We start from the raw sequence: 12,987 nt of genomic DNA on the forward strand, positions 1-12,987 counted from the left end.
TAGAGTAGAAGTCCCTGAACCATCAGAGGCAGAAATCAGTGTTGCCCTAAAACTACTCAAGAACAACAAGGCCCGAGGAGGTAGTGGTACCACAGCTGAGATGCTTCATTTAGGAGGACAACCACTGATGGACACAGTGAAACAATTAATATCCACCATCTGGGCAACAGAAATAATTCCTGAAGAATGGAAGGGAACAATTATAGGGCCCATCTACAAGACAGGCGATGCTACCCAAGTATCCAACTATGGATGAATTTCACTTCTTGAAATTTGATATAAAGTCTTTACAACTCTTCTGCTAAACCGAATGAAACCATTGACTGAAGGAATTGCAGGCACATATCAATGTGGGTTCATCCCTGGACAGTCTACCATTGACTGCATATGTACTTTGAGGCAGCTGATAGAAAAATTCTATGAGTTCAATCAGGAACTACACCTCATCTTCTTCAATTTTTGGCAAGCTTATGACAGCACTGACTGTGTCACATTATGGGAAACATTAGAGGAACTTGGCATCCCATCAAAATACATCCGTCTAATTGCAGCTTGATACTCCCAGTCAATTTCTACAGTACGTTTTGGCAACAACTGTCACCATCTTTCACTATACAAAACGGACTGAGACAAGGAGATCCATTGGCGCCAATATTATTCGACTTGGCCTTGGAAAAAAGTAAGCCATTAACAATTGCTGAACCAGGGAAATGGAGATGGGGGGAGCAGACACAATTCTGAAATTTGCTGATGATGATGTGATCCTTGGCGGCACTCTAGAGCAAATGTGTGCTCACCATTCCAAAATGCATAAGGAATTGGGTTGGACGTGAACGAGGACAAAACTAAATATCTTTAAGTATCACATCGTCGAGTTCACCCTCCTTCCAAACGAATAACAAATGCTAATCGCATGTTCTTTAGCCTGAACCTTCTTTTTAAATCTCATCTGAAATCTCATAAGATCAAAGTCCGTCTGTACATGACACTGGTGAGGCCAGTACTTTTAGAGAGTTGGGAAACTTGGACGACATCAGCAACAACAGAAGATTCAACATGTGCATTTGAAAGAAAGGTACTTCGGAAGATCTATGGACCCTTCTACAATAACATGGAAGGTAAATGGGAAATAAGAAAAAAAGAAAACCTGTACCAGAGGTCTGGAAAGCAACACACTTAACGAGTATCTGGTCACAGGCGACTACTATAGTTTGGCCACATCGAGTGACGATGATCCTTCAAGAAGTGGAACCGGTGGCTGTGGAGGATGAATCTAGAGGCCGAAAAAGATGATGTGCCGTATGCAGCAAATACCTCTTCTCTCTCATTCCGTTTACTGGGGTTTTCTGTGTTTGTAATACTTTTTTTTTCCTATTGTTGTTCTGCTGTAGATCTCAAAGGCCTTTTAATGCAATAAATGATGATAGAAGGGGATACTGCAGCCTCAGATAATCAATTCTGCACAGATTGTAAAATACTTAAGCTTGATGCATGATGAACTAAAAGATGCTAAATTTCATGTTTCTCTTGCTGACTCATCTGGTTATTCATTATTACGAAAAACTGATTTAAGTTTTTATCCCTGGTAGTAAATTTGGGTATGTCATTAATATCCCGTTAATTGCTAACAATGTTTTTAACTTGTATAGAGTACTTTCATTGCCTAGAGAAAACCCTCAAATGAAAGGGAAATACATTTTTATACAGCCAGAAAAAGAATTTTGGCTGAAGAGTCCAAAGGAAATATGCAAAACTTTCAATGGGAACAGAACTGAGCAAAAACAGGCATATGTGTCGAGAGACCTTTGAATTATCATCAACCTTTGATCACGAAGGGCACAAAGCAAAATTATTGCAACCAGTAAGAGCAATTCCTGGAGATTGTATGACAGGGATAGCCTCAGTGAATCACAGCATTTGGACACATCTAAACAGTGATGAATGATTATTTGTAGCCCTGAAGGAAGGAGGACAAACAGTTTTATGTGGGAAAGAAGCACCAAAGGATTTACTAACAATAGGTATAGGCAAAATAAGTTTTCACAGTAAGTGTAAACATTACAGAATCAGGGTATTCATACAGGCAGAGTAATTCGTAATAGTACTACAAAGAAAGATGTAACACTGCAAATAAGTTTAGAATTTTACTGTTGTACTGTAAATGAAAAGAAGAGAAAAGAAACATTTCTGTGCTAAACTTAGACTAATGATCAGAAAACTTAGCAACCCAACTGGATGATTTAAAAGTCACAGGGAGTAGGTTGGATGACCTTCAATAAATTGCTGACATGCAGGAAGATACACACTCCAGATATCTCACACATTATACAATTATTACACATCTTAGTGTAACACAATCATATTAGATATATTAATGTGTTGTTGCAAGTATTGCAAATGTAAAGAATGTCTCAGAAGTCTATGGACTTTGATGCTACTGACTGTTGTGGAAAGATATGAGTACGAACAACCATCATGAATCAACGTCCAGAAATTAGTCTAGCTAAGAGATCTCTCAATAGAGGGGCCAAAGATGTAGTAACTTACAAATGGAGTGCAAAAGACCAAGTCGATCGAATTTCATTTAGAAATAGACATCAAGATTAAAAGAAATTTCTAAAACTTAATGTTGTAATATAATTGTTTACTTTCAAGAAAAATGTATGAAATAAATATACCCATTAAAATGCACCCTGATAATGTGTCTTGTGTGAAACAAAATGTTAAAATGCCAATGTTTAATGTCAGTGTGTTAATATCAATGTATAAAATGTGTTTCAAAGTTAAAAAAGCAATTATGTCAAATGAATGTGACAAAATGAAGTTCTGCAATGTAATTTTGTCAAACGTAAATAAAAAGATTCACAACTGACACTACTCTGAAGAGCAACACCACTTTTACTCGAGGGGGAGGTTTTACATCCACGAGAAAAGCCAAGTCTGAAGAGTGTGAGCTCAGATGCCTGAGACTGCAGTCGTGTATGTGTGTGTGTGTGTGTGTGTGTGTGTGTGAGAGAGAGAGAGAGAGAGAGAGAGAGAGAGAGAGAGAGAGAGAGAGAGAGAGAGAGAGAGAGATAACTAATTTGGATGAAGACCTTTTTGTTGTGCCTATCTGCGACTCAGCATCTCCACTATATGGTGAGTAGCAGCTTTTCTTTTCACAATGTTGTTACAAGTCTGAAATACATTATTAATAACAAAATGGGCAACTGTTAATAAGAAAGAAGACAACAACGAGGTCTTAAGGTGTGGCGAGAGGAGCCAAGACCATGTAAGGTTTGACAAGAGCAGCCAAGACCCAGAAGCAGGCTGGCCAACGCCAGGCAGCTGTGCTTGATAAACTTAAAAGCTATAAACACACAAAGAGGGCCACATGTAACTTACTGGCAGTTTAAAACTGTGTACCGAACCAGGCAAGTGCTCTACCATCTGAGATACCCAAGTATGACTCATGACCTGTCCTCACAGCTTTAATTCTGCCATTACTTTGTCTCCTACCTTACAAACTTCACAGAAGCTCTCCTGCGTAGCTTGCAGAACTAGCACTCCTTGAAGAAAGGATATTGCAGAGACATGGGGGATGCTTCCAGAATGAAATTTTCAATCGGCAGCAGAGTGCGCGCTGATATGAAACTTCCTGGCTTTGGAATGATGTGAAAATTTACTGTGATAACTTACAGAATCAGAGGATGTGTCATTTTGTAGCATACATCATGGTTGACAACATATGGAAGTTTGGGTCTGGCCGTGAGTCATGCACAAATAGCCAAATGGTAAGGTGACCGCTCATGATAAGCAGGAACTCCAGGTTCAAGTCCCGGAACCGGCACAAATTTTCATTGTCATTCCATTCTGCAGCTGATGGTACTCATTACCTGCAATTGTGAATTCATCTGAGGATAGAGAAATAAGTGTGTGCAGGATGGAAAAAAAAACTGAAATCACTAAGAAAAGGAAAAAGTACTCTAGCGCAAGGGATACCAATAAAATTCTATAAACAGTATTTGAAAGAAATTGCTCCCCTTCTAGAAGCAGCGTACTATAGGTCACTAGATGTGTGAAGTGTTCTTAGTGCTGGAAAAAAGAGTGCAGGCCATTCCTGTTTGCAAGACTGTTAGCTGAACGGAGGCACAAAACGACAGTTATATGTTTCTGAGTTTGGTCATTTGTAGAATTCTGAAGCATGTTTTGTGTTTCCACATGGCACTTCTGAAGACCAAAAATCCCCTCTGTAGCAATCAACATGGGTTCCAAAACCAACAATTGTGTGTAAGCCGTCCCACTCTGTTCATCCATGAGATCCCAAAGCAGTAAGTACTGGCACCCTCATTGATGCTATGTTGCTTGACATTCAGAACACATTTGATAGTTCCCCACTGCCACGTTGTGAACAAGATATGAGCATATGTACTATCAGACAAGCTGTGTGATTGGAGAGAAGAGTTTCTAGCAATCACATTGTGTAATTCTCAATAGAGAGAAATCAACAGACGCAAAGTAATTTCAGATACACCCCAAGGGAGTGTTACCAGGTCATTAATTTTCACTATATAAAATGCAATCAAGGAATATGAGTGTGGAAAGATTTAATGTGAAACAATCAAACAAACTACTTTTAAGTAAGGCAGATACCTGAAAAATTTGTTGAAAGAATCCACAGTAGCCACCCATATACGAAGTAGCTTTAAAAAGTCTTGTTGAGCAATACTTCAATATTGCTCATTAGTCTGGGATCAGTACCAGATAAGATTGATAGAGGAAACAGAGAAGATCCAAAGAACACAAGAGTGTTTCATTACTAGTTCATTTAGTAAATGTGAAAGCATCACACATATGCTCAGCCAACTCCAATGGCAGGTGCTGCGTGAGAGGCTTGATGGTGGTGTTTACTGTTACGAGTTCCAAGAGTCAACCAATATACAGCTTTATTCGAAGTACAGGTTGAGTCAAAAAGGACTTTACTGCTTAGGAATGATGTGAAAATTTATTGTGATAACTTACAGAATCAGAGGATGTGTCATTTTGTAGCATACAACATCAAGTTTGATTCATGTAGCGCATCAGTACCCCGTTCTGCCACCTGGAGTACAAGTGTGGTGCACAATTAAAATGTGCTACTTTTGCCGGGGCAGAGTGTTCTAAATGTGTGGTTAGGTTTCATGAAACAAACTCTACAACAACTGTTCAGCATAAAGGTCAGTATATTGGCTGTGAAGGGCCAATTGCATTGCCCCAAACATGACACCAGCGGATTTCTCTCTCTGAGGTTTCATTAAACACTGTATGTTCACGCCACACCAAACAATTTAGCCAACCTGAAAAATTGAATCTCCGCTGCCACTGCACAAGTGACACCTGATTTACTGCAAGGAGCGTGGGAAGAAATTGTTTACCAGAGGGATGTTTGTCTCATCACAAATAGTTACACTTATGTGAAACTTGAGGTGGTTTGCTACAGAATAACACATCTACCCATTCTGTAAGTTATCTCACTAAATTTCTAAATTATTCCAAAGTTGTGGTCCTTTTTGACTCTCTCAGTATATCTCATGAAAAGAAGGTAAAATTAGACACACTTGAGCATAAGCGGAAGCTTACCGACAATCATTCTTACTGCAAACCAGTCACAATTGGAACAGAAAAGAGGGGTGGGGTAAAGCTCATTATCAGGGTGTATACATGGGCAAGAAAATAATTCCTGGATTTCTCAGTTGAAAATACACTTTCTCCGAGGTGAAAATACATTTTCCCCGTGTTATGTGAGAGTATACTTTTCCTCGGCACTGTAAAATACATCAGTCTTTTGAATGTTTATGGTTTTATACGCCGACGTAGAATTTACCGGCACTTTAGAAAACAAAACTCGGGGGGGGGGGGGGGGGGGGGGGCGGAAGCAGGTTTTGGAAAGGTCTTTGATGTGCAGCAGCAACATGTATGCTGCATATTTTCGTGTTACGAAGATATAAATTCGAATTCCACCAAACACCACATGTTACTTTCCAAGGAATTGAAATCGAGATTGTGATGCGCTTTTGTAAGCCAGTCATAGCTCATGTCATGCGATCTCGCCAGCTGATGACAGCATAGGACACGTGATGTAGTCAGCCAATAACAAGATCACTCTTAAGTAGCAGAAACACACAAATAAGAAAAGTTGATAGTTTAAATTAATATTCATAATGTTGCTACAAGAAAAACAGAGGTTTCACATATAATCATAGTCTCTAAGATTAATAAGCTGCAAGAGAAGCTATGCTTCCACATATTTTGTTGATCTTTCTTGAGCATGTTACACTTCAAGATATATCACACAAATGTGCCAGTAAAATTTTTAATAATGACATAAATGTCTGATGATCTGGGCTCGAAATTCTTGTAGATGGTCGTCCTTAGAGTTGATTTTTTATTGTGAGTCAAACACTGTGATTTAAGAAATTCATCGTACATTCTCGCATATAGTTCATCTTGTGTAAAAGAAATTTACTTTGAAAGTAATGCTTTTCAAACCACCATTCGCAATGTTTTTCCGTGGCCTGTTAGAAACTGATTCATTTCAGTATTTACCAGTGTGCCAGATAACAGGCGCCACCGTTCTTGCGCAGCTACGATAAAACAGGAAGCCCATACGTTTGTACGTGTAAAACATTAGAAACAAGACATCAGAGGACACTTCAAGTTCAACGGAATTTCGTGAACCAGACTAAAATGCATAATTGGGCGTAAAGCGCACATTCATATGTTCAGATTAGGATGTAAATTTTCTTGAGTACCAGTACTGTATTATTTCATGCTTGGCTCTTTATTATGGCATAATGCCGTGCGAGCTAAAAGATGGAAAACATGTACTTGAAATGCAGAAAACAGTTGAAACTAGCCAACTGTGTGAAACTAAACACTTTGTTTCAAATAAATTGACTGGCTCAGTGCAAAAGATTAATAAAAGCCAAATCTCTTTAGCAAGGCGACAAAAATAACTTCATTGTTCTGCAAGGTGATTAATGCTTGACTGCCAGAGAGCTGGAAGTAAAACCTGAAAATAACAACACATTTTAGCCTTCCGTAATTATGCAAACGTATTTTACTTCATTTGATAGCTCCCAGCCACATAAATCCGTTTTGTTTTCATTTTATGTGAGAGTAATAAATGAAGAGGAAACAGCAAAATCACTGTACGTAAACACAGGTCACATGGAGACTACCCACCTCCCCACCACAACTCAGACTGCTCTGTGCATCAGGCCCCGATCTACGATATTTCCGAACCGGGGCAATACTAGATAGTGGCGCCCAGCCACACATCCGTAGCCAGAAGCGGGAGAAGGTACTACCCACACGCGACTCAACTGTGCATGCACAAGAGCCCGCCCGCAACTGCTCAAACGAATCTCATGTCAACAGTTGTCGCGACATGCTCATCGGAGGTAACTTGTCGTTATGAATCATTGCATAGTTTTTCTAAAGCCTTTGACACATTTTGCTGTTGGCAGATGCTTGTATGAGCACTATGTTTTGTTGCTGTATATGGAAGATCTCCTTTACTACTTAAGTTTTATTTTCGTTTTCTCTTCCTCTTGTTAATGTTTTGTTGCTGCATTATTATCCTGTAGATGCGGGATACAGTAATATCCTTTTTCGGAGTATTGGTTCTTACAAATCAAAACCACAAAAATTCAATTAAAAACTAAAACAATGAAACATTCTCGAAATTCTAAAAAATTCCCGGTTTTCTCCCAGATGAAAAAATGCCCGGGTTTTTCCAGGATCTCCCAGTTGTCCCGGGTTGTATACACCCTGATTATACAAGAAGTGTCCTCCCCCACATACTGAAGAGTTTGGAGGTAGCATCTTACTTTATCACATCTTAGGTAGAGAAATGTCTAGTGAGACAATCAAAACACAACTTTAAATCACTGTTCCTGATACCACTGTCAGAGAAAGAGGCTAGCACTGGTACCTCTCTCTCTTTCTCTCTCTCGACTCCCACCCCCGCCCCACCCCCAACAGCCTACCATAGTGCCATTATCCTAAAAGTAATTTTGTAAGTTCTCATGCTATCATTATATCTAACAAACTGCTAAACTGCCCACAGTAGCCCCTCATTTACACACACATACTAGCAAAAAAATAAAATGAGAATTTCTCACGATGACAAAAGACTCTGCATTACTCAGCAGTAATTTATCCTACAATGAAACAGGAAAGCTCATTGATAATTTGAAGATTGAGGCAGGTACATGCCAGAACTAAAAAGTCATGGAGATTTTAGCTTTCTTAACAAGAGTTTTGTGTTCCTAGCAGGAACAGAGGGATAAGGAAATCAACAGTTCGTGACTTACATAGAAAAACTGCCAAGGTGCCAGAGTAAATGCACAGAGAACAATGAGGTAGAAAATGGCTCTGAGCACTATGCGACTTAACTTCTGAGGTCATCAGTCTCCCAGAACTTAGAACTAATTAAACCTAACTAACCTAAGAACATCACACACATCCGTGCCCGAGGCAGGTTTCAAACCTGCGACTATAGCGGTCGTTCGGTTGCAGACTGTACCGCCTAGAACCGCACGGCCACTCTGGCTGGCCAATGAGGTAGAATTACACATATTATTCACCTTAAAAGTTATAAGACTTTGCAGAAAGGTTCAAGATTCATTTACAGGCCCTTGAAAGGAAAATGAACCTGTGAAATAATTCCCCCCCCCCACACACACTATAACCTATGGTGTCATCAACATGGTAGATATAAATAACTTAATGAAAAAAAGAAAATCAGAGAGAGAGAGAGAGAGAGAGAGAGAGAGAGAGAGAGATACGGAAGCGTACGATTCCACCCGTCTACTTTGACCCATGACGTCGCAAATATGGCAGAAACGACCATCCATTACAACTCCAATATGGCGCCTATGATGTCATTGTGTAAACATGACAACCAACACGAAAATACATAGAAAAACCCACACACACCTTCCACAAAAAAACCTAATCAAACTAATGGGACAAGCGTGGGAAACTGGGGGTTTTTGGGTGGGGACAAACTAAATATAAACACACGATACTACACCAAACGATGAAAAACGCTAAAATAACAAGACGCTACAACCTTCCCAAATTCCACTACACACAAAATCCACTGGAATCAATCACGTCCATTGAACTATATAAGTCAACAAACAACCGATACCACACTACAAATCTCAAAACTTTCACCACCATCACACTTAATCTTGCCACAAAATACACCTAGAAAATCAAAATTGGAATCTAACACTTCCCTCGACCTATATAGGTCACGACACACTTAACACTTCACAACAGGCCTAATGGCTGAAGATATTTTACTAGAGACAATGCACTGTCTCCATCATCGCTGACAACCAAAACTGTTGACCTTCTCAGTCATATCCATACCTACCGAAGACATAAACAAAGCAATTTACCAAAATTCACTCGCGACGAACAGAAAAAAACTATAATAACATCGACATAACAAAACCAAAATCGTTAACTGACTGAAAAATATTCTGCTGAAAGCACTGTCACCACTGATAGCACACACGTGCAATGCTACCACACAAGTGAACCCCATACATAACAAGCTACCCACAAACGTACCACCAGAGAGAACCATCGACCACAACAAGATGCCACCTATAAACATGTCACACACGCAAACTAAACGAATAACATCACCTAACACACAAACACATCACCAGAGAGCACCACCGATTACATCAAAACGACACCTACAAACATGCCACTCTCACAAACTAAACTTCGTGCCGTCATGTCGTCACATACCACAACAGCCTTATGTCACGGGGCAAAACCACTGGGTGAGATTGGACACTATTGTCGACCCCACACACACACACTGTCTCTTGCCGCTTAAGTCAGTCTTGTGTACAGCAAATGAGACTGATGGGAGAAGCAATCTATGCATGTTGGGTGTAAGGAGAAGGCCGAGGTGGGAAGGGGGATTGATTGCAGGGTATGCTGGTGGAAGGTGTAGTGCTGATTGTGAGAATGTGGTAGGGACAGGGTAGGGCTGCTAGATGCAGTTGAGTTGTTTAGTGGGGGGAGGGGGGGGGGGAGGAGAGAAGTACAAGAGAAGAAAATGAAGGAATACCAACAGTGTCTTGGACAAAGCAATGTCCCATAGGAAGTTCCATAACACATGCCACAAAAATTTATACCACTCTTACGAAATAACATTTGTCGGCTTTGGCAATTCACAACCAAACAATCACCTTCCAACTAACCTAGAAATCAGGCTTGATCTGTTACCACATCCTACCATAATAATAATAATAATAATAATAATACAGAAGACATCCAGTAGCTTCAACTCACCCCACTAAAGAATATTGTATTGGCTTACATGCCATAGTTAATTTCTACACTGCTCTGTTTGTCCTTTTTTTCCACTAAACTATTTTTCGAATATAACTTTAGAGAAAAAAATGTCTCGAAGACGAATTAAACAAGCATTTTAATCATGACTTCTATGCACTGAAAAACAGTACATTTGAATTTTGAAGGGGGGTGGGGGAGGAATCACAGGGGAAACTTTTGTTTCCTATACTGTCAGCAGAAACTTGTGTCCCTTTACAGACATCCCCTGCAAATAAATGTGCACAGTAGTTAAACTGTGAATGAATGGGAAAAAAAAGAAAAAAAAAAACTCGGAAAATGGCGCAATAGGAAAATATTTAATGAGAGATTCTACAACACTGCAATGTCAACAAGCACTTTAATATGTACAAGATCAACACCACCAACAGTTTTCAGCAGTGTCCAGTAGGTCTTATTGAAATGTTTCATTTTAACCAACTTCTGTCTGTGTATTCATTCCCAGAAGTGCCTGGTACGTTAGAAACAAAGAACCAAAATCCAGAAACTATTGATGATTCTACTGACAAGATTGCTAAATTTTCTTTATGAAGCCTGATAGTCACACAAAAATTTTCCAACTTTTTTTGGGTTTAATATAATTGATGATTTCATTACTGTGAAACTAGTCAACTGTAATTTAGATGAGAAGAACGGCATGTAATACCAAAAATATGATGGTACAGAATGAAACACCTATCATTTTTTCATTATTAGCTTAAAAATTTCCTGCCTTTACACTGAAATTCAAGCAGATATGTTATTTTTCACATAATATCCAGGAAACTAGTACAGAATTGTATTCATATTTCAACCTACGTCATCATGTTCTTGCTAATACCATTTTCTATCACGTCATAAATTGCATTCTTTGAAGGCATTTTCTACAAACAGTTTATAAGAGAATCAACTAAACATCTTGTGCCACCTTACCTCCTCCATAAATGTTGCAGTAGTTGACAGGCTCTTAAGTAACGTAGGCCGATACATTGACTGAGTAAAACAGAAAACTTACAAATGTCTTTAATGCATAAGTTGTCGTTCTAAACGTTGAAGTTTCGATACGACAAAGGAAAACCACACAAAAGTAACAACATACTTGCCGCGGTACTATAACTTTAATTTTAAATCATCATACCCAAATTAATAACAAATAATTATACAATTTCGAGATATCCCATTAACAAATAATGTAACCAAATACAACTAAGGCTTACCTCATCTGCTGGATCGACAGGAGACTTGTTTTCCAATAAATAATTAACGATCAACTCATGTCCGCCTAACGCTGCCCAGTGAATCAGCAATCTTCCATCCTGTCAGGGAAAACAAGTACCAACTACACTTCAATTACGCATCACATAATACGGAAGTTTATGCTACCGTAAGCGGAAACTCACCCCATCTTTTTGGGTGATAATTTTACTATCTTTCAATATTTTTTCTTTCAGCGTCAGTATGTTCCCTACGTACGCAGATTCAAACACCGTTCCCGACGCCATTTTGCTCAAAGATATATTGCTTGATTGCTAATAACAAAAACAACTCACTGACAACTCGAAGTCAAATTTAGTAAATTCTTCAAGCATAGAACACTGGCGCCAAAGTCCAATGTCAATCGCTCGATGGCTGCAACACGCACGTGAAATAGATACTACCGAGTTATGCCATCATTTCACGACGCTAGACTTCATTTTCAAGCACTGTGGCCAGATTTCTAGTGGGTATGTTTTACAGCATGATCAAATCTCTTTGAATATGATATATAGTGTGATAAATCATGAAGCTTGACACAAGTTAGAGAAATCTAAATAGAGGAGAGAGGAAGTATAAGTTACATACACTAATATAGGCTAATAATTTTTGTATAGAATTTTTGATACCTAACCGAGGCAAAACTGATCAGGAATGGGGAGCCATATCAAACAAAGAAACAAACATTAAAAACACATAGTTCAGCACTGTAAATCTATCATTAACTTATCGATAATTCCACATGAGAATTGCAATCACATTCCCTTTATTTGTACTAGCTTGATACAGAACTCCATTATATAAAAAGGGCATCATCCTGTAGTGTTAGAATCAGTACACAAAACAACTGAAAGAATAACTCGTGATAATATTGTCACATCTATTACAAGCAGTAAAAATAAATCAGTGTGGAACACTCATGAAACTCTTTCAGTTTCATAGCTCTTTTTGGCTTCCCATCACGAGTACAGAGCACTGCAAAATTCACACAGAGCACATATTTTTAGATAACATCGGATATAATGTAAAGGTCAATTCATACTGGCCTTCATGGCACCGTCATGTCACGGCACAACCACGTCAACGTGTATTCACACTGTCTGTCACGTCAACGCTCATCACATCAATTCAAATCAAGTGATCTCAATTCGAATGGCATTCCTGAACTGTTTTTTTCGCTGGAAATGCGATCACTGGAAGATGGTTTTGAACTTTTTGGGGGCGAAGTGCATTTACACAATTCTGTAGCTTATGCTCGTGGATGCTGGACTCCACACTTAAAAGGAAATGACATTTATTGGACTCAAATGACTTGTAGCTCTTGCAGGGATAGCTTCCATATTACAG

General features: G+C 39.0%; 1 protein-coding gene across 1 annotated transcript in view; it reads right to left on the reverse strand.

The window, feature by feature from the left end:
- LOC126334734 (26S proteasome non-ATPase regulatory subunit 10-like) overlaps window positions 1-11,922 on the reverse strand; it is a 65,585-nt gene extending 53,663 nt beyond the window's left edge. The window contains exons 1-2 of the mRNA XM_049997274.1: window positions 11,787-11,922; window positions 11,604-11,702 (exon numbers count right to left, since the gene is read on the reverse strand). Of these exons, the coding sequence (XP_049853231.1) occupies window positions 11,604-11,702; window positions 11,787-11,888 (201 nt within the window). The 5' untranslated portion in view covers window positions 11,889-11,922. The remainder of the gene's footprint in view (window positions 1-11,603; window positions 11,703-11,786) is intronic.
- Window positions 11,923-12,987: the final 1,065 nt, after the last annotated feature.

The sequence above is a fragment of the Schistocerca gregaria genome, chromosome 2 (assembly GCF_023897955.1).
Source record: "Schistocerca gregaria isolate iqSchGreg1 chromosome 2, iqSchGreg1.2, whole genome shotgun sequence".
Classification (NCBI taxonomy): Eukaryota; Metazoa; Arthropoda; class Insecta; order Orthoptera; family Acrididae; genus Schistocerca; species Schistocerca gregaria.